General features: G+C 38.0%; 2 protein-coding genes across 6 annotated transcripts in view; one reads left to right on the forward strand and one right to left on the reverse strand.

The window, feature by feature from the left end:
- Positions 1-18,609, reverse strand: part of APLF (aprataxin and PNKP like factor) — a 100,456-nt gene extending 81,847 nt beyond the window's left edge. For 2 of the 3 annotated variants that reach the window (XM_059942547.1, XM_059942549.1), the window contains exons 1-2: positions 18,299-18,608; positions 4,762-4,833 (exon numbers count right to left, since the gene is read on the reverse strand). In XM_059942547.1, coding sequence (XP_059798530.1) covers positions 4,762-4,833; positions 18,299-18,394 — 168 coding nt within the window. In that variant the 5' untranslated portion in view covers positions 18,395-18,608. Of the gene's footprint in view, positions 1-4,761; positions 4,834-18,298 lie in introns of all 3 variants that reach the window. The other variant, XM_059942548.1, reaches the window with a different exon arrangement.
- A 242-nt stretch (positions 18,610-18,851) lies between these two features.
- On the forward strand, positions 18,852-22,267 carry FBXO48 (F-box protein 48). Of its 3 annotated transcripts, none has more exons than XM_059942727.1 (5): positions 18,852-18,929; positions 19,076-19,282; positions 19,656-19,780; positions 20,619-20,960; positions 21,975-22,267. In XM_059942727.1, the coding sequence occupies exons 4-5, from the start codon at positions 20,655-20,657 to the stop codon at positions 22,134-22,136; spliced, it is 468 nt and encodes a 155-aa protein (XP_059798710.1). In that variant the 5' UTR covers positions 18,852-18,929; positions 19,076-19,282; positions 19,656-19,780; positions 20,619-20,654; the 3' UTR covers positions 22,137-22,267. The 3 variants fall into 3 exon arrangements, with proteins under 3 accessions (XP_059798710.1, XP_059798713.1, XP_059798711.1); XM_059942728.1 differs by having other exon boundaries at positions 18,904-18,925; XM_059942730.1 differs by lacking the exon at positions 19,076-19,282 and having other exon boundaries at positions 18,853-18,929.
- The last annotated feature ends 245 nt before the right edge of the window (positions 22,268-22,512 follow it).

Consider the following 22,512-nt stretch of genomic DNA (forward strand, 5'->3'; position numbering starts at 1 on the left):
CTAAAAATAGAACTATCATACGATCCAGCAATCCCACTACGGGGCATATACCCTGAAAAAACCATAATTCAAAAAGAGTTATGTACCACAATGTTCATTACAGCTCTATTTACAATAGCCAGGACACGGAAGCAACCTTAGTGTCCATCAACAGATGAATGGATAAAGATGTGGCACATGTATACAATGGAATATTACTCAGACATAAAAAGGAACGAAACTGAGTTATTTGTAGTGAGGTGGATGGACCTAGAGTCTGTCATACAGAGTGAAGTAAGTCAGAAAGAGAAAAACAAATACTGTATGCTAACACATATATATGGAATCTAAAAAAAAAAAAAAGAAAAAAGAAAAAAAAAATGGTCAGAAGAACCTAGGGGCAAGACGGGAATAAAGATGCAGACCTACTAGAGAATGGACTTGAGGATACGGGGAGGGGGAAGGGTAAGCTAGGACAAAATGAGAGTGTGGCATGGACATATATACACTACCAAACGTAAAATAGATAGCTAGTGGGAAGCAGCCACATAGCACAGGGAGATCAGCTCGGTGCTTTGTGACACCTAGAGGAGTGGGATAGGGAGGGTGGGAGGGAGGGAGACGCAAGAGGGAAGAGATATGGGGATATATGTATATGTATAGCTGATTCACTTTGTTATAAAGCAGAAACTAACACACCATTGTAAAGCAATTATACTCCAATAAAGATATTAAAAAAAAAAAAAAGAAAGAAATGGTGTAAAGGATGCATTATCCCTGAAGGACTAGAACTAAAATACAAATCAATTTTCTATAGCTTTCTCTTGGAATTATCATTAAACATTAAACAAAGATTGATGTATACTGAAAAAAAGAGCTCCTTTTATTCTGTGTTTTTTTAAATTGGAAAGCATTTTTTTTTAAAACAAAATGAGTTGTGGAAAAGCTATTTTAGTATTTTATAGCTGTTTTACAAGTGCACCCATAATTTCATGGGAAGCAAAACAATCACAACTCAGAAATTTCATTGTGCAATAGAAAAGATACAATCACCCAAAGCTGCATATTTTGAGAATCAATACCAAATGGCAAAAAATACATATCTTTTGTAATTTATACACAGTTATAGAACTACTCTCTCAATCATCCAACAACCAAACAGTAAGTTTTTATTAAAATGAAATAAAAGCATTGACAGCTATGAATGCACCCTGATGACATAACTAACCACTGGTGATACAGTCATTTACAAAGAACATCATCATTTTGCCTTTAGAATGCATTTTCTCCCTGCTGATACCAGACTGTACATTAAATTTAAACGACACACAAAAAAGCTAACATCATCTCCTCATGAGCTAATATTATCTCCTCATGCACTATTTCCAAGAACTGCTAAGAGCTAGAGCCTTTTCTAAAGGGAAATATTAGAGCAGGAAAAAAAGACAAATTCATCCAATTTAAAAGCCCAACTTAGTTACTGCCCTAATTGCATTCATCTATCATTGTCAAAGCTACTTTTTTATTTACTTAGATTTCTAATTAGAGGGAAAGTAAAAAAAGATTTAATTACTTAAACATAAAGTGGAGTATACGGCATACAGAAGGGGTCATCAAAACAAAATATCTGCTATATTTATTTATATAATTTTACAAAGTTTTTTAAACTAAATCTTCTCTCTCAACACTTTATTACAGTTGTATATATAATTTGCTTTAGCAGATCAAATAATTTGTGATTGACTAGAACAGAGAATAAGTGATATTTAGCACACATTATAAATAAAATGAATAAACTGGAAGTTATTTGTCCATCTCATACTCATTATTTCTCATCTTAAACTTCCATTAACAAAGTCAGTGTTAGAATTTCTCTAAACTTCTCTAAATTGCACCTTGAAGGTGCAGCTACAATAAGATGCTGATTAAATAAATAAATCTATTTCAAGGGGATAGGTATTTTATTGAAACTATATTAAGATAAACAAGAAATCAAGCATTACATAAAGCAAAGAACCCATACGTATATCACTAAGTCCAAGAAGCAGCTTTCCTTCAACTAATATAAAGTGAATTTCATAATTCTTGGAATAAAATTCAAAACCCAATTAAATATTTTTCTAAAAGAGCAATCAAATTCTAGTACGAGAACTGCACATTTCCTTAAAAAAACTTTTTTTATGTCTTCCAATGTTTGGTAGTTTGGCATTACAGAAATAACTGCAATATACTGTACTATTCTTTACCACTTTTTCATGTTATAAATATTCCATAATAATTTTTTAGAGATATAATACATGTAAGATATTATGTGTGGACCCACCACCCAGTTTAAGAATATTACCATTACCTCTGATGTTCCCAGTGAGTCTTTACCTAACCACTCTCTTCTCAGTTTCCTCAGATGTAATTATCCTGATTTTTGTGTTTATCACTTCCTTGATTTTCTTTATGGTTTCACCACCTATGTTTATGACCCTGAATATATTGTTTACTTTGTAGAATTTTTAATCTTACATAAATGAAGCCACACTGTGAATATTCTTCCAATGCTTGCTTTCATCATTCAGTATTATGTTCCTGATTTTAATCCATGCTTTTTCAGCTTTCACAGTAATGTATCTTCACTGTTGTACTACATTTCATTAAATGAATATATCACAATATATTTATTGATTTTACTGTTGGTGGAAATTTATGTTGCTTCTAGTGTTTTGCTATCATATAAACAATTTTGCTCTTCAGGCTCTTGTACATATCTATTGGTACAAGTGTGTACCAATACACTTGTATACACACACTTGTGTGTGCGTGAGGTCTGCTTTCAGGGAATACAAGCCTTCATCTTTAGGAAATAGCGTCAAGCTACTTTCCAAAGTGGCTGCACCATCTAAGCTCCCACCCACAGCTCATAACTATTCCACTTGTTCTACAGCTCCCCCAACACTTGACATTGTTAGACTTTTCATTTTTGCCAATCTGTTGGGTGTGGAATCGTATCTCATTGTGGTTTCATTTATTTCTCCATCTAATAAGAAGGCTGAGCACCTGCTTTTCATGTTTACTAGCCAGTCAGGTTTCCAGTTCTGCAATGTGCCACTCAAATCTTCAGCCCATTTTTCTATTGGATTATCTTCTTCTCATTGACTGAAAGCATTTGCTATAAATTTTGGATATCATTCCTTTGTCAATTATATGTGTTTTAAGTATCTTCTCCCCGTTGTACTTTTCATTTTCATTATAGTGTCTTTTGATCAGCAGAGGTTCTTAATTTTAATGTAATTGGCTTTTTTCCAATCTTTCTTTTACAGTTTCTGCTTTTTATATCTTATTTAAAAACCTTTCCCTACTCTAAGGTCATAAAGGTTTTATCCTACGTTATCTTCTAACAGTTTTACAGTTTTGACTTTCACATTAATCTATCTGGAATTGATTTTTGTGTATGGTTTGAGGTAGGGGTCTAATTATTTGTTTTATTTTTTTGCCCAAACAAACAACAAACCGTCCCAGTACCATTTATTGATGAAAAGTTCTCTTCTCCATTGATATGCAATGCCAGCTATGGCCCAAATCAAATTCCTACATATAAAAGCCTGAATCTAAGATTGTTTTCAGTTCTAAAGTTCTACTCAACTGAAGGCACTAAAACGTCTTGTGAAGATAAGTTGAAACAATTAGTTTTAACTTCAATAATTTTTTTTAAAGAAGAGAACATGGCAAAAGAATCCTGACTTGGAAAATGTGATGAAAATAAAAAAATACTGCAGAGGGTTCAAAGAACCTGAGTTCTAATTCTCATTTAACAACTTGCTGACTATGTAGAATTAGACATTCTAAGTTGTCAAAAATAATAGTACCAAGAAAAGTTGTAAAAACACCTTTTTCCCATGTGTATACGGTCACATACTAAAAGTTCATAAAATTATACTAAATAATATTTAAAAGATAAATATAAACAAAGGTATAGTTTAAATAAAATGTTACCCTCTTAAATTTTAGTTTTAAAAGTCTATAATCTAATGTGGAATTTTTGCTCTAACTTCTAATTTTGTATCTACCACAGTTTGGTGCTCAAAAGACACTTGTTGACTTATATCAACACAATCTAATTAAAGACCAAGCAAGGTAAAGAATGTTTTCTAAAAGGTGTCTTCTTTGATTGAACATTGTTAAACACCCATACAGAAATCTGACCCACTTCATAAAGGATAAAGTTTAACCTGAAGAAAGAATTTTCCATTAATAAAATCACCTTTAAGTATATTTATTTTATATTATCGATACTCTTTTAAATAGTCACAGAAGTTCAAAATACACCTGAATACTTTTCATCCAAGTATAGACCTGACTCCAATTAAGCATCTCTATTAAGCCAATTTGGAAAATACTCTAGGTACAGAAATCTATTGAAACAAGCCTATAACACTTAAGTGACTTTGGTTGCTAACCCATCCCCCAAAAGCCAACCATTACACAGTTATGGACTTTCTTATAGAATCTTATTTGTAATACCTACTCATGAACAAAATCATAACGTACACATGAACTGGTAGTCACCTTTCATTAAGATTCTAACTACATAAATGTAGCACTGCCCCACGGGAAAAAAAAGTAGCTTAAATAGTTTAGATCTTTATCTCCCAATTATCTTCTGGCAATAAGAAAAACATATTACGACATTAATTCCCTATTTTCATAACCTTAAAAATAAGCCCCTCCAATCAGGAGCTGGAAACACGTGAGAGAGAAAATGTTAAAATAAATCATTAATAACATATTTACCGGTTTGATTCGAAGCTGACCACCCACCACTTCAAGAATGGCATGTCTTCTGGACACTCTCTTATCTGTTATCTACAGGAGAAAAAAAATTAAAATTTCAAACACAGCCACCTCCCTAAAAAACAATAACAACAACAACAAACCCCACAGCAATGTTTATGAAATTAGTAGGCTAGATATGAAATCTATTATTCATTCAACAACTGTATATTGAAATGACTGTCCTCACTGAACAAATAACGAAACAACTCAGAGATTAAGGGACCTGCCCAAAGTCACAGAAAAATAAACAGTGAAGCAGAGACTCAAGGTTGGAAACTAACAGATCCCAAAACCTTTCACGATGGTTTCCATTCAAGACAGACATTTAGTGGGGATTCTTATCAATAAAATTCATAAAATGAGAAAAAAATCTATATAATATGTACTTATCAGGAAGCATTCCAAATACAGATAAGATACAGTATGTTATAATGACAGAAGGTCTCAAAAAGCAGCAGTCTGGTAAATGTAAAAGGTAAGACTACAAGCTTTGGGGTCAAGCAGACCCAGGTCAGGCAGACCTGCATTTGAGCTCAGGGCCATTAGCAGTAGTTAAGAGAACAGGAAGGTAGGAGAGGGAGCAGTGAAAACCAAGTATTTACAGTTAAGAAAAAATTTTTAAATATATATTTGCTTCCTGTTTTGAGCCAACACTGTTCTACTTACTCCCACAATCAGTTCTGCAAACCAAAGTTTAAAAATTGGGGACTTCCCTGGTGGCGCAGTGGATAAGACTCCACGCTCCCAATGCAGGGGGCCTGGGTTCGATCCCTGGTCAGGGAACTAGATCCCATATACATGCCGCAACTAAGAGTTCACATGCCACAACTAAGGAGCCCGCCTGCCATAACTAAGACCTGGTGCAACCAAATAAATAAATAAATATTTAAAAAATAATAATAATAAAATAAATTGTAACCTTCACTTCTGCACTTTCTATCTCCCCTCTCCACAATTAAAAAAAAAAAAAATCGCTTGCACTTTCAATGTTGAAATTGCCAATCAAGCCTTCCCTGCATGGCTATTAACAGAACAGTTAAGATTACCTTTGTAATTTGTGACTTTACGTAATGAAAACATTTTAATCACCAATTTTACTTAGCACCATAATTATCCGGCCTATCTCTTCATTACCTTAGTATCTATCACTTCATCTCTGACCTTATCCACATCAGGACCAAAATTATCAGTAAAAGCAGACTGTAGCAAAGCCTAAATTCAAGTAAACCCACTAGTTCCACAAAAACTTGCAAAAATATGAAACTTCCAGGAATCAGTACTCATTTTTTTAGCCAAAGACTAATTCCACACTTAAGGCTGTGACTATATAAAAACAGTAACATCAAGCATCGCAGTGGAAAAAATTCCACATAGTGAATATTCCACACAGCTACAGTTGATTTTTAGAACATTTTCTAAAATAAAGTATCTTAAAGGTAGCCTATTTAAAATATATCCACTATTAGCCACAATGGCTATTTCAGAAAATTAAATATAAACTAGTAGCCTATTCAATCAGAAAAGAGAGGATAGAAATTTGGAGGTTCCTATATTCTTCCCATAATGTGCCTTAGTCGGCCCAAAACAGCAGTTCTCTAATAATCCACTTTACCATTTGCACAGATTTTATCATTTGCATAGAACTTTCACTTAAATATTGAGCTTCACCCTAATACTGTCATAGCTATTATTCACATTTCACATATTTGGAAGCTGAAAGTCCAGAGAATTTAAGTTGCTTGTGTAGGTAACTCTTCAAGCAGGTGGGACTCCAAATCCATACTTATTAACAAAAATAAATACCTGAGAAAAACAGTCATATATTACTCTATGCCTACAAGTAATCGTTCAGAAGTAGTTTCAAGAACTGCAAATTATTCTGTGGTGAGGAATAAGAAGTTTCTATTTATAACTTGGAGAGTAATAGCTCATTGTTAACTTCAATAATACAAATTGATTTTCTAACCGACAGAGTAAGAAACTGTCCAATATAAAACCATGACATATAAGGATGGTTCCTGTAATAGTCCAGCTTGGGTTTCTTTCTTTTTCAAACCATATTTTTGCAGGAAGCAATAATATAAAAGTATAATGTGACCTCTAGCGGACACATGTTTCTACAACAATGTAATTTCACCGCAAGCTGTGCGTTTCTATAGCACCCACAAAAGTGTTTTAAAGAGTCTTTGAAATTAACATCATTCAGGCATTTAGCTATACCTGTCCCTTTTAAACCACACCTCTAAATAATGAGTAAGTTACAAAATAATAATTTATGCTTTTTCAATGGAAGGTTTAGAGATTTAACAAATTATCATTAAAGCTTATTTGAATTTCAGGATGTGGATGGTGAGAAGCGGGTAAGGTCACAAACAGATCCTAAAGATCTGATGACCTGCTTTATGTAACAGCAATCACTGCTCCTTGTGCAGAGTAAATATTCATACATTCTTATTACCATACTAACTGTAATGGCAATTATTTATCAAGACCAAGGCACTGCTCTATATTTATCACGTATATCTTTTTTCATCTTCACAAAACCTGTGGAAGATACTACTATCTTTATTTTTCAGGTGAGAAATGGAAGTGCAGAGAAGTTAAGCAACTACTTAAACTACTTAAAGTTACACAGCCAATAAGCAGCAGGACCAGGATTTGTGATTCTAAAGACATCTTTGCTCTTGGTACTGTACTGCTTCCCTCATTATCATTATGTAAAATATCATTTTTAGATGATTTAACAGCAGCTTGAGTGTCTGAACTAAAACATACTAAAAAACTGGAAATAAGGAAGAATGGCTATTTATTAAGCAAATAGACATTCTAAGAAAACTCAAGCCCTAAATAAAGCTCTAAGAGGCCTTCAGGCTTTCACGTGGTCCTGTTTACTCTAAGATCACACCCAAGTCTAATGAGATGAGTTATCTGAATTCCCAGTTGTCTATTCACAGCAGATAATAAAGTGCATAGGGTTTAGCAGTCAGTGCATTAACAATGATGTTGGTCTGCAGGTGGAAAGAAAAAGGCTGTAGAAAAACAAAGAAACATAAAGACTCAAAGGAGTACACTGGCTAGAGACTACTGGGAGTAGGACGAACGGCATAACATCCTACTAAAGGAACTAAAGGCTTATCTGAGTTAACTTATTGATTACCAAGAGTCACCAGGTTTAAACAAAAACTTCATTTGAAAGTCAGACATTTCGCATCTTAGAAAACCATAAAAGTAGATAAAATAGAGGAATTCCAGTGTCCTACCAAATAATTGGAGCCACCTAACTTCTAATCACACCACACATCCTCCAAAAAATCAGAGATCAACAAATACAGCAAATAAAACCACCTATTTTCCACATCTAAAGCACAACTAGGAGACAGATTACCACTAACTTTAATTTACACGTAAGAGGGGAAAGAAATGCCAAATGCGGATGAAGCTTCAGGATCTATGCTGGAACAGAATTTAAGTGGCAATTCGGAGGAAGAGAGAAGACAGGGAGCGAGAACCACAAAAAAGTCACCCCTTGAGTGGGAAATGCTGAAAATGCATCCCGCATCCAAGAGTTCAGAGATCCAGCAAAATTGAAAATAATTTGGGCATCAATATGAATAATAATGATAATGGAATATAACACACTCAATACAAAATAATCCATGAGTTCATACTGAACTCAAGAAAGGGGCTGGGGTCAGGGCTGGGAGAAGAAGCCTTTCTTTATAAAAGAATGACAGCTAACATAGAAGAAATGATGGAATGAGGAAATCACAATTTTGTAACTACTAACATTAATTGACTCAGTAAAGTATCAATGGATGTTAATTTTCAGGTGAAAGCTTGATGGGAAGCAGAATACTCCTGAAGTCTCAAAGGATCACTCACAGATTACTCACAAAAAGAATAGCATCTTCTCTGGAGAAGTCTGATAGACACCACCTTCCGCAAGTGATCACATTTATAACCACCAACAACAGGACAAAGAGAGAGAGACCTGGGCCTCCTGACATGCTGCTCTGAGTTCATATCACCGATGGAATGTTCTTGCCCAAAGTGTTTAACCTGAATTAATTATGTGGAAACAATCAGACAAATCAAAATTCTGGGCGTTCTATGAAACAACTGGCCTGGACTGCTAAAAGCATTAATGCCATGAAAGACAGCTCTAGATTAAAGAAGATAATATATATTTGATTGGATCCTAAATTTTTTTAATGCTGAAAAGGGCATTATTTGAAAGTTGGGTAAAACTGAATATGGAATATTAAAATTTACTGCACAATTACAAATTTCTCGAGTATAATTTATATAACTTACATATATAATGTATATAGAAATGTCCTTGTTTTTAGGTGATACATGTTGGCATATTTAGGGATGAAGTGCCATAACGCATGCAATGTACTTTCAAATGAGTTCAGGAGAAAGAGAAAAAAAAATGTATATATATATATATATATATATATTTATACATATGAGAGATAGAGAAAGAAAAAGTAAACGTGACAAAATGTTAACCATTAACTAACCTAAGTTAAGGATACATAGGTGTTAGTTGTACTAGTCTTTCAACTTTTCTGCAGGTCTGCAATCTTTCAAAATGAAAAGCTGAGGCAAAAATAGTTAAAATTTCAAAAATGTTGGTACATTTTTGGTTGGTACTAAAAGGGTTATCAACAGGTAATGGAAAATGTAGTGTACACGATTGCTAAATAACATGATAATTGAAGTGTGATTTAATTTACACCTGTTCCAGTGAAATTAACAACCCTCTTTCTATTTTCTATATGCTCTTTCTATTTTCTACATTTCTATATGCTGTTTTAAAGAATTTCTTTGATTTAGACTAAGCACCACAAACTGGTAGCCAACACAGCACAAATCACTCAGACAGTATCTTTTTTAATTTTTACTTTGAAGAGTGTATGTACCCTCCCCCTTCCCAGAGTGCCCAGCACCCCCTATAATCGTCCACTTAGCCCGCTTCGCTCTATTGCATACCTGGCCTCTGCAGGCACGTGAATTTGTAACTCATGATTTAAACTACACCTATACTGTTTAGATGCTAATTCTTCACACATGACACTGCGCACCAGATGCTACTAGTTGCTTAATCAATATCTATTCATTTCTTCTTTCATACTACTATTACTTCAATTTTGTTTAGGGTAACAATGTACCCAGTTAAAAACATCCAAATGCCCAGAATTCCTCATAGCTATGGACGGCCGAGACACAATTCTAGCCAAGCACATAAGAAAGAGTGTGTATTAACCATCTTTTCCAGTTTCTGTATCTGATGCTTTGATAGCTAAAACTTTCCTGACTAGGGAAAGACTACCCCTCCCAGGGTTACTGATTCTAAGAAACAGTAAATGACTCACCGGCAAGTGCACCTTTCATATGCAAATGAACCCATCCAAAGCCACACCCCCAATGATGGCTTTACCTAGTTCTTACACTGCCCTAACCACCCTAGGACTAGGCATCAGACAACTAGGGGTGGCCCCTAAAGCCCAGAGCCCCATAAAATTATTCAAACTAGATCATCCTCTGTTTACCCTGCCTTGCCCATTCACTCCAAAGAGAACCACAATAAAGACTTTCCTGCAGTTCCCCTAGCTCTCTCTGCCTTCCACCAACCTTGTGTGGCCCTGTATGGCATGGTGTGTCCTTACTTCTCTCCGGAACTATGAGTAATTAGTTTTTCAACAATAATCATCTCCTGGTCCGTTGGCCTCACCATACCTAACAAAACAATAAGACTACATTTCAAAATATAGTGGAGCTTCTGGGAAGATTAGTGTCTCCCTGATAAAAAGGAACAGGCTCAACTGGCCTGCACCTTTTTCCCTCTGCCTTTCTCTTTTTCTTCCTGCTTATGTGTAACACCTCAAAGTACAGTAGCCATCTTATGAGTACAGAGGCGAAAGCAATACGCAAAGGATGACCAAGGAGAAGCACAGAAAAGCCTGTTCCTTGAGAAGCTACACCCGCCCTGGACCGACTGCCCAAGATTCTGCTACAGAAGAAAAGTTAATTTGATTAAGCTGCTGTTTGTCACATTTCTGTTACTTGGAGCCGAAGCAATTATGATTAACGCACACTACTCTAACAATTGTTATTATTGATACTGGACACTAATAGCAAATTCGTTTATGCTCAGCCAGTGAGAGAAGGAATATTAGAAAACAGAAAAGCTAACTAAATTAAGCATTCAAATACAAGAACATTTAACATTAAAAGAACTGCACAGCATACAGCAGGAGCTTAGAAAAGAAATTCTGAAGGATACACAGGCTGAAGAATTACGCTGAAATCACTCCTATCTCTTGTTAGCAACAGCTAAAATGACAGTAATTTTTCTTCAGATACTATAGAAAAAACCCTTTTTACTTGAATTCTTCAGACTGTGTCTTGAATGGGGACAGGGATCTCTGTTTTTATATGACTTTTGTATTAATACAATGTGGATCCCTTATCTTTGATTTTCTGGTTTTGAATTGGATATTTCACGTATTATGACATATGTACAAGTTTTCTCCATTTTTAAGACATGGAGTTTGTGGTAGAAGAAAAGACATGAAAACATAAAAGAACTGTTTGTGATTTGTTTGCCAAATATTTATTTTTGGCATTTACTGAAGTCAAACAAAATGAAGATTTTCTTATGCTATCAGCAGAAATGTTTAGATCTCTGACCTATTTGTTTATTATTTCCAAAATCCTAAAAGTAAAAAACAAACCTGAATAAAGTAAAAGTAGAAAAGCTACCGGACCTTTCATTTCATTTTTGTCCATATATGATATTTACTGAAAAACCAACATCAGTTAATTTTTCTGACAGTGTTTTCCTAGAGAAATTTCTGAATATCACAGACAGGAATAATATATCTCATGAATTCAGTATTCCCATTTGGCCTGGTTCCTATACATGGAAAAACAGAGAAGAGGAAAAATTTGTTTTTTTCAGAATAAGCTACATAACAAACCACAGGCTAAGATAATAAAAATTTTCTTGTACAATACTTTATAATTTACAGTGCTATCACATAAGATTATCTGGTTTGCTCTATCAACAACAGACAAATTCAAACCTTCAAGGTAGAAATAGAAAATCATCTGCTATGGGATTTAAGCCTGTATTATGAGAAAATGCCTAAACCTAAAGAAGCATGGGATCTATTTTAGGCATAATTTGCATAAAATTCTTTCCCCAAACTTATATTGTGTGGCAAGTAAGTAAAATCTAAAATTAAGACCTGAATTGAAGAAAGACTGGTGACTGTAAACCAGGCGACAAACCATAAACTTTTCTTACCTAGAGTGATCCCCAGTATTGGGTCCAGCCCACACTCCAAAGCTCAGACATCAACACTAAGGTTGCCATGATATTAGGTGATAAGTAGACCTTATTTCTCAACAGAGCAAAAGCTAGTTGATACAAGATGTTTAATATCATCCCATGTGGAATGTATCAAAGTGCAACTGCTGATACTAAGAAAAGACAAGTTTGAGGAAGTGGACTTGATTTTGGCCAGAGGCTCTCTAGGCAGACTCCAATTTATGCATGATCTCTCTTTATAAGGTTATTAATATACTGGATGTGGTCTTTGAAACTTGTCAATATACTTTCTCACATGAGTAATGGTGTAAATAAGAGGTAGGTTACCAGGCTCCTCACAGACACCCATGTAATCCACAATACTAATGAAATACGGATCATTTAGACTTTTAAAAGTAAAATCCAATACTTTCTGAGCTCCTACTTCAAGGTTGCCGAATTGTTAGTCAACATGATGAAATTGTGCTGACTCACTGCCATTGAAATTTCAACTCACTCAATCCGTTTGGCTTGAAATTCTGCTTGCACAGTGAATGCTATAGAAATGTGACCTCATCTTTAATATATTATGACAGAGGCAACATAGTGAGTAAAAATATAAGCACAGCTTAGTAAGATAAAACTGGGTCTAAATCCCCACTTGGGACTTTGGTAAATGAAGCTTTCTAAATACATTTAGTTCAGGTCAGCAGACATTTCTTAAAGACCTATTCTGTGCCAAGCATTCCACTTAGTGTGTCTAAAAGTGGTTTTCAAATCTGGTTTCTCGTATTCACATTGAGTGGTACCCGGGAGATGACAATTCAAAGAATTAAATTTGAAAATACATATGAAAAGCAATTTACTACACACCTATTAGAATGGCCAAAATCTAAAATACTGACAACACCAAATGCTGACAAGGATGTGGAAGAACAGGAACTCTTATCCACTGACAGTGGGAATGAAAAATGGTACAGCCACTTTGGAAGACAGTTGGCAGTTTCTTACAACACTGAACACACTCTTGCCATACTATCCAGCAATTGTACTCCTTATTATTTACCTAAAAGAACTGAAAACTTATGTTCACACAAAAACCTGCACATGGATGTTTATAACAGCTTTATTCATAATTGTCAAAATGTGCAACTAACCTAGATATCCTTCAGTAGACAAATGGATAAACTGTGGAACATCCAGACTGTGGAATATTACTCATCGCTAAAAAAACAGGAAAAGACATGGAAGAACCTTAAATACATACTACTGAATGAAAAGAAGCCAATCTGAAAAAAAGTCTACACATACATACTGTATGATTCCAACTATATGATACTCTGGAAAAGGTAAAACTATGCAGATGGTTAAAAAGTTCAGTAGTTGCTAGGGGTTGCAGGGGAGAGGGAAGATGAACAGACAGAACACTGAGATTTTTAGGGCAGTGTTCTATAACACTACAATGGTGGATACATGTCATTTACACAGTTGCCAAAACCGACAGAATGTACACCAAGAGTGAACCCTAGTGTAAACTGTGGGCTTTGGGTGATAATGACATGCCAATACAGGTTCATCAAATATACCACTGTGGTCGGGGATGTTGATAGAGGAGGTTTTATTTTTAATAAAAATAAAAAGCCTATTTTTAAAAAAGAAAGAAAACTAGTACATGTTGTAAAAGCAATGTCTGTAAAAGTTAAACAGAATCACTGATGTAATGTGATCATCCCACAAGTCTACTCAACGCTTATCCAATTATCCAATGTGCCTTACACTTTCCAACCTTAGAGCCTTAAATCATTCATTTAGCCTTAAGGGCCCTTCCCTTCCTATCTACTCTCGACCTATCAAAATTCCAACTGCTCTAACACTTTAAAGTCAGCTCAATATGTCAGTGAGTTCACGAAGCCTTCTCTGACCCCTCATCTTAATTGTGGGTTCCTTCCTACACCTCTCTGTATCACGTCACACCCTTCTGTTTGGCTCAAGGTATTGAAACAAAACTTTTAATGTGACCTTTTAAAAATCAGAGGTTATATCTAAAAATCTAAATTTCTTATTACTTTTGAGAAAAATGATATGACACTTACTAGGTAGGAATGGGGGTGAGTAGCAGAAACTGCATTATGCAGTCCTCTCCTTGTGGCCTCCTCAACACTGAGGCAGTTGTCATTTACGACACCGCTGTCATCTATCAGTGTGTCCCTGTGTTATTTTTCTTACTCTCTCCCACTTCACTCACTGGAGGTGCCTGCCTAGCTCCCCTTTCTAGTTACTTGCTTCTATGTCTCTCATACCTACTAACTATAAGTTTCCTGAGAGCAAGGACTTATTTCTCCTTCATTCCTCCCATCTAACTACAGTATATATTCATTAGCTATTTTCTGAATTTACTAATTAGTCAATAAAATAGAAAAAATGCTAACACAATCCACCATGAATGTTGCTCCTTAAGCTTTAGCAGTTGGTAGCACTGCCTCGTTACTTTATTTATATTCACTTCAAAACTCTACGCTCTCCTTTTTACACCTAAGTTGCAAGTAGGCTCTTTGTGAGGGTTGGAAGAGTGAGGCTGAGATGCAGAAAAGGAAGAGATCATGTGTTGAAGGCCTACTATGCATCAGGAATTGTACTAGGCTCAATAACTGAGGGCAGGGCAAAGCTAGGAGTGCCTGGCGCGTCCCTAGGGACAAACCTTGTCAGACCAGACAGCCGCAGCCGGTGAAGTCTGGCAACAAGTAGGAACAGTGCAGAGTTGCCAGGCCTGGGAGTGCTTCCTTTGTATAAACTCTGTGGGACACTTACACCAGTCTTAGAAGTGGTGAACTGATGCCTGGTGAAGAGTCTGCACTACAGCCCAGGACTATCCCCATCCCCACCTGGGGGCCCTTTCTCTTTTTAATTAGAGCAGTAGCTTCAATTACATCTGCCTTCAGGAAATCGCACTAGATACCTGGTGCTGTCCTATTTCCTTGGAGGAAAATAGATCATAAAGGAATGGGTCCTATAATCCCTGCTATCAAAACAGAATAAGGTGGCTTCCCTGGTGGCGCAGTGGTTGAGAGTCTGCCTGCCAATGCAGGGGACACGGGTTCGAGCCCTGGTCTGGGAGGATCCCACGTGCCGCGGAGCAGCTGGGCCCGTGAGACACAACTACTGAGCCTGCGCGTCTGGAGCCTGTGCTCCGCAACAAGAGAGGCCGCGATAGTGAGAGGCCCGCGCACCGCGATGAAGAGTGGCCCCCGCTTGCCGCAACTAGAGAAAGCCCTCGCACAGAAACGAAGACCCAACACAGCCAAAAATAAATAAATAAATAATAAAAATTAAAAAAAAAAAAAAAAACAGAATAAGGAAAATTTGAAATCAGAAAGAGTAGTTTTCATTTAAGAGCAAAATCGGATTTAATTAAAGAAAAACCATAAAGCAAATAATTGGGCCTAATGGTATTCTGCTGTTTGAGATGCTGTAAAATCTTTTTTTAAACTAATTTTTTTACTTAAGATAGTTGTAGATTCATGGTTAAAAGATACATTAAAGAAAGATCTCTTGTACTGTTCACTGTTTCCCCCAGCAGTAACATCTTGCAAAACTACAGTACAGTATCACAACCAGATATTGATATTGACACAGTCAAGACACAAAACAAATCCCTCATTGTTGTTTTACAGGCATACCCAATTCCCTCCTGCTCCCCTCACCTCTTCGTTAAGCCCTGGCAACCACTAAGTTGGTCCCCATCTTTATAATTTTGTCATTTCAATAACATTATGTAAATTAAATCATACAATATGTGACCTTTGGAATTGTTTGTTTTCACCTAGGATAGCTCCCTGGAGATTCATCCTGCTGTAAAACCTTTTAAAAAGTGATCAGGAAACAGAATTACAACTTAGTAAAATAAAGACCTTGGGTTCCCTGATGACTTACATTAAAGCAAAGGGAACAAGAAAATGAAATTTCACTGTGCTCTGTTGTCTACAAGTGTTCTCTATAAGGGTTTTCCTGCCACTGTAAAGACATGAAGGCATTCCCATGGTCAAACTGTTTTACCACAAAGAATGCTTTACACATTGGAATTATAAACCTAAAGGTTGTGGCCATGAAGGTTCGTGAAACTTGTCTCCAAAAGACATGGCTAGTTAAGAGAGTTCAAAAATCATCCTGATTATAATTAATCACTTCAGATAGATATGCATTTACAATAAACTCCCTGAGTTTACTAAGTCTGCTCTCTCACACACTACAAACAAAACAAAACAAAACAAACCAACCAACTCACTGGAATTGCTGTTGTTTGAAACAGCAGCCCTCAGGTGGAGTTAAAACCACTGCCGAGAAGAAACACCTGTCTGTCAGCTCCAAAATCTTGAGAACCACTTGGTAATTTGTTTTTCAAGGTTTTCCTTCCACACATCTAGGATCGTTGGCAACCACTTCTAATAACCTGCCAAACTTGGCAACAGAATCTCATCACTGAATGACTATTCAAAAAGGAAAAGCTAAATCCCGACCAGATAACTGACTTTCTATTCCTTACCATTTTTAAAAAGAGAAACCAAATAGGTTCCTCTCGCATTCGCAAGCCTATAACACAAAGATCAAGCTACAAATAACGAATCGGTCTGTGACCCGATGCCAAGTTTATAAAACAGAGGCCTAAAATTCATCCATCATTTAACCAGATCCTCAGCACTCTGTGTTAGTGATACAGTATGTTAAGGAAATTAGAACTCATTAGTAATCAGACGTAAGATTTCTAGATGAAGCACATACTCTGCTTCTAACTGAGATAAAGTGAGAGAGAGAGAGAAATAGGGGGAGGGAGGGGAGGAGGGAGGAAAAGGGGAAGGAAGGAAGAAAGGAAGGGAGGAAGGGAGGGAGGAAACCTCCCAGGCAGTTCCACCAAACGTTTGTATAGGTTAATAAACTATGAAGAAAAATAACAAACATTTAAGTAAAAACAAAACAAAACAAAAAAACCCACAAACAAACCAGCAAGTGAACTTGGAACTTTCTCAATAATCTTACCACATACTTACCACATACACATATACATACACACACATACACCCACACCCCTTTAGAACTGACTTCCCCGTCACCACCTTGAACCACCACTCCTTTTCCTGCTTGGAGAGGAGTCCTAAGGCTAATACCTATGGTTCCATTTAGACACTGGAGGTTAACAAGGGTAAAAGAGCACGCGTCTTACTCCCTGGTATTGGCTCACTGACACAGGTGTGTCTGGACAGTCCAAGAGAAAACTGGAGGGCAAGGACCCATTCATCTCCGTGTAACCCACAGTGCTAGGGTCTGCACCACATGCTGCGCAAAGCAGGCACTAAACAAGACATGCTGAATGTTGAGAAAACAATATATATGTATTTAGGGAGAGATCTACAAAATTCCAGAATGGTACAGGCAAGTTTTCTAGCTCCTAAACATCCCAGAGGAAGGATACATAGACCAGTGGCACTCTGCGTCCGAAAGCTTGTGTGTGCCCTCTAAATAACCAATCCATAGCTCAATTTTCTCATCTGAACAATGAAGATAATAAGAGCACCTAACTCGTAGGGTTTGGAAAGGATTAAGAAGTTGGTACAGGTAAAGTCCTTACATCAATGCCTGGAATACTACACACTACAGAAGGGTGAGCCACTGTTGCTGAAAAAGGCTACTACAATAAAAGTAAAGACGACACAGTACCACCGAAGGAGCCAAAGCTTAAAAGAAATTATTCTAGAAAAGCTAAGATCAGAGGTTGGCAAACTTTTTCTGTAAAGGGCCAGAAACTACTGTAAACATTGCGGCTTATCAAGCCAAGAGGCAATATCCCCAACCCTTAGAGCAATTATTCTCCCTGAAACGCTTAATATGGGTTTTTTGGTTACGTTTTACATTTTAAAATTTGAGAACCATTCTTAGTATGTGGGTGCAAACAAAAGCAGGCTGGATTTGGAGCCAGAGCCACAGTTTGCCGACCCCAGGGTAAGAGTATAATGATGATAACCCAAGTCAAGTTGACTGAAAAACGTGCTGCCCCCAAACTTCTAAAATCCAGACAGGCCTGGCCGGCGCGGTGGGGAATCGGGGCAGGACCCCGAGTAGGGCCCCAAGAGCCGGCCAGGATCTTGCGGCTCTCCGGGGCCGCCGAGCCTCCGCCACACTTACTCCCAGCAGCGGCCCGCGGCCGATCACCGTCTCCCCCGGCGCCAGGGCCACCCGGGGGCCGCCGTCCTGCGGCTGCAGCTCGAAGGCCCGGGACATGGCGGCGAGGATTAGACCCCTTCGCGAGGAGCCGGACCCCGCAGCCGTTTCCGCCTTCCATGGACAGGCGCGGGGCCTACGCAGGCCCCCGGAAAACACAGGGGGAGGTGGAGCAAAGACTGCCCCTGAGTGTGACCAGGCCGCAAGGAGCTGAGGCCCCGGCGCGCGTACAGAGTCCCGCCCCTCCACTCCGACCAGTGACGAACTCAAGGATTTCCCCCCTCACACCGCCTCCAAACTATTGTTTAAAAGCCCCGGTTAAAACACCCCCCCAGCCCTTCTCACCGCCCACCTGGCTCGGAGGACACCGGTCCTTGTAGTCCGTGGCGCCTCCACTTCTCCTCGGTTGTCGAGCTGAGACGCCCTGGGAAAACTACCAATCCCAATAGGCAATGCGCGCTCCTCTCTGCGCCTGTGCGAAATACTAGTCAGCGGGGCGGGGCTAGAGTGGGCTGGACGTGAGGGACTTGCAGGGGAAGGATTCGAAATCCGGAAGATTTAAATCGCTGAAGGAGAGGTCGCTACGGCACAGTAGGTAGGAGGGTTTTCGCTTCCTGACTGACTTTGGGCGGGCGTGCTCGCGGGCGCGGCCCTGGCGCTAGCACAAAGTTCCGCTTAGCCGGCCGGAGCTGTGGTGACAGTTGGTGCTGACGGTTGTTATTGTTGTTATTTACTTGTCAGTGCCCCGTGTGGTTTGGACTCCGGCAAATGCAGTCTGGGCGGGACACGCCAGGAGGTTGGCTCAGAAAGGACGTGGGGCCATTCCTTCCGACCTGCGGGGTCCGCAGCGGGTGAGGGCTCCCCGAGAGCCGGGCGTCTGCGCTCCCTTCCGATCCCTGCCTCCGTGTGACACCCGAAAGAGGGGCGATCTCTTACCTAACTAGAGAGGTAATTCAGCAAAGTTTGGTTCAGAAAGAAGAAGGGGCAGAAGAGGATAGGTTTCTACGCATCCAGGCAAAACTGGACTTGAAAGAAGAAGAATGCCTAGTGGGATTTTAGGAGCCTCACCAAGGCACCCCCATCTGTTAAATTCAAAAGCTTTCATCTGCCTCCTGTGGTATACCTGTAAAGGGAGGACGCATTTTATCCCCAGTGAGATCTTGGGAGAAGTAACAAATGTGCATTTAAATGCACAGTAACTTTTTCCTAATATGAGATAGAGTAGTTTGGTTTTGGTTTATATTGATGGGGCAGGAGGGTGGGGTGACAAAAACTTGACTCATGAACTTTTTTTTACCAGTTTGCTTTCTTACTCACCCAGACTCTCAAGAGGAAGTCCTCTGCTGAACTCAGACATTAAAATCCTAACCACCAGAGCTAATTTGGATCATAAACCACCAAATGAATGGGAGCGTCTGTGGTCTTGGCAAGTACAGAAACATATAGGTGAGTAGCACATCTGGAAAGGGGAATTTGTCATTAACTGAGCTAGAAGAAATATTTAGCTGTATCTGAAACCCCTCCTGTGATGCCACCCCTCATTATAAAAGGAAGTGCAAAATGGAATAAACTGATTTTAAGTAAATATGAACTGTCTTTATATGCCAGAATAGCTCCATGCTTTCAACTGATTTCAGAAGCCTACACCATGCACCTTAGGTAAATTAGCTGAAACTGGACTTTAAATTTTTAGTCACGTGCTATACCTCGATGAGTTATAAGCATTGTTTATAGTTGTTAGTCACTGTTGCTTGATGGCCTCAGTGACTGTTATCTTAATTCATAATTGACTATGCATGTAGTGTAGCTTCAAAAAGCCATTTCTAGGGGCTTCCCTGGTGGCACAGTGGTTGAGAATCTGCCTGCCAATGCAGGGGACACGGGTTCGAGCCCTGGTCTGGGAAGATCCCACATGCCGCGGAGCAACTGGGCCCGTGAGCCACAACTACTGAGCCTGCGCGTCTGGAGCCTGTGGTCCGCAACATGAGAGGCGGCGATAGTGAGAGGCCCGCGCACCGCGATGAAGAGTGGCCCCCGCTTGCCACTACTAGAGAAAGCCCTCGCACAGAAACGAAGACCCAACACAGCCATAAATAAATAAATAATAAATAAATAAATAAATAAATAAATAAATAAATAAATAAATTAAAATAAAATAAAATAAAATAAAATAAAATAAAATAAAATAAAAAAAAGAAAAATCATACCCAGAAAGTATCTGGCTCAGAGTAGGATCTATAGTCTGATCTAAAGGGAGTGAGTATTTTTAACTTTTGCCTTTTAGGTTACTTATGAGGATAATTCACTAAAACATCAAGCTATGAAGAAAAACTCCAAGAGGAACCACAGTTCAAGGGTTTCTGACCTAGAATTGAACTCTGCAGATGCTGAGAAGGAAAAAAAAGAGCGTCAAAATAACTTTGTTGAACTGCTGCCTCCAGAAGTTACTTTTAAAATTTTCAGTCAGCTGGACATCTGGAGTTTGTGCAGGGCTTCGGTGACGTGCAGGAGCTGGAATCACACAATAAGACACAGCGATGCCTTGTGGAAACCTCATTGCCTGACTGTGAGAGCTGTATGCCAAAGAGAGATAGATGATGATCTAGAGAGTGGTTATCCCTGGAGGGTAAGTTTAACCTATGGAGTCTGCAGTGTTCTTGACAATATGGTGGTCAGTTTGAGCCCCAGCCTACCTTCTCCTTGGAAGAGGGAGGATTTCATATACAGAATGACATACAGAGTGTGTTGGCTTTGGGAGTTAAAGTTGAATTTTTTTTTTTTAAATTTGCATTGTCTAGTTTATTTTGAGTCTATAAACTTGATATAAGTCCCTGAATAAGTTATTTATCATTTTATCTAAAGTTAAAATCTTTCCACTAAGTACACAGCACAATTCTTCTTTAAAGTGAGCTGAAAATTATTATTATACAGACCCAATAAATGCAATATATAATACTTAATACACAGTAACTGTCATTAATAATTTTTTTGCCATAACGGCTTTTGAAGAATTGTATCACTTTTTTTTTTTTAATCAGTCATCAATTTTATACACATCACTGTATACATGTCAATCCCAATCGCCCAATTCAGCACACCCCATCCCCACCCCACTGCAGTTTTCCCCCCTTGGTGTCCATATGTTTGTTCTCTACATCTGTGTCTCAACTTCTGCCCTGCGACCCGGTTCATCTGTACCATTTTTCTAGGTTCCACATACATGCGTTAATGTACGATATTTGTTTTTCTCTTTCTGACTTACTTAACTCTGTATGACAGTCTCTAGATCCATCCATGTCTCAACAAATGACTCAATTTCGTTCCTTTTTATGGCTAAGTTGAATTTTATTATTCTTTTCCTGCAAACCACACTATCTCCCATCCATCCTTTTACATTTTGGGGGCATTTACCTCTGTTAACCACAATAGCTACTTCATTTCACTCTACTTTATCCAAAACCCCCGGCAGACTCTGTGACTCACTCTGTTCTGTACACACACACGCACTTATTAGTATATGTGTATATCGATGTAAATACTTAATCTTTTCAGCCCTCGCAATCAGCTTCTCTAGTTTCAAACAGACTCACTCACCAACCACTGACTACCTTCTTTAACAATGGTGGTTTACCTCTTTCAGGTAATACTACTGAGGAATTACCAGAAGAGTAAAGTGAAACATGAATGGCTAAGTGGCAGATATAGCAACATATGTTCTCCTATCAGCCTACCAGAAAAAATCATGTACCCAATGGATGCAGACACATGGGGGGAAATTCTAGAAGCAGAACTGGAAAGATAAGCAGAAAAATCACACACAGATCTCCTAACTTTGAGAGTTTAAAACTAAAATGACTCTTAGTTTATAAAAGGTATATCTTTAGCCGTCCATATTTTTGTTTGCCTTTTTACTATTTAACATTTAAAAGAAAACGAAGTAGAAAATATTATAAAAATAAAGCTTTGATTTTATTTTGCACTTTAGTAAAAAGTACGTTTCTGGTTTTATTGTAATGTGGAAAAATCATGAAATGCTATTTATATAAAAATACTATACTGATAGAGTGATTTCAAAATGTATTGTTTCATGTATTTGTGTTAGTCTGTTGCAGTACTTTAATGATAAGAGAGTTTGATTGGTATTTTCTGCTTAATGATAATTTGAAAATGCAGGAAAC

The sequence above is a fragment of the Balaenoptera ricei genome, chromosome 13 (genome assembly GCF_028023285.1).
Source record: "Balaenoptera ricei isolate mBalRic1 chromosome 13, mBalRic1.hap2, whole genome shotgun sequence".
NCBI classification, from domain to species: Eukaryota; Metazoa; Chordata; class Mammalia; order Artiodactyla; family Balaenopteridae; genus Balaenoptera; species Balaenoptera ricei.

What these genes read in the sequence shown, in the direction of transcription:
- FBXO48 (XM_059942727.1), top strand. Translation starts at nt 20,655, where the DNA reads ATGAAGAAAAACTCCAAGAGGAACCACAGTTCAAGGGTTTCTGACCTA. An exon ending in AGAGTGGTTATCCCTGGAGG is followed by an intron (nt 20,961 to 21,974) that starts GTAAGTTTAACC and finishes TACCTCTTTCAG; the next exon opens with GTAATACTACTGAGGAATTA.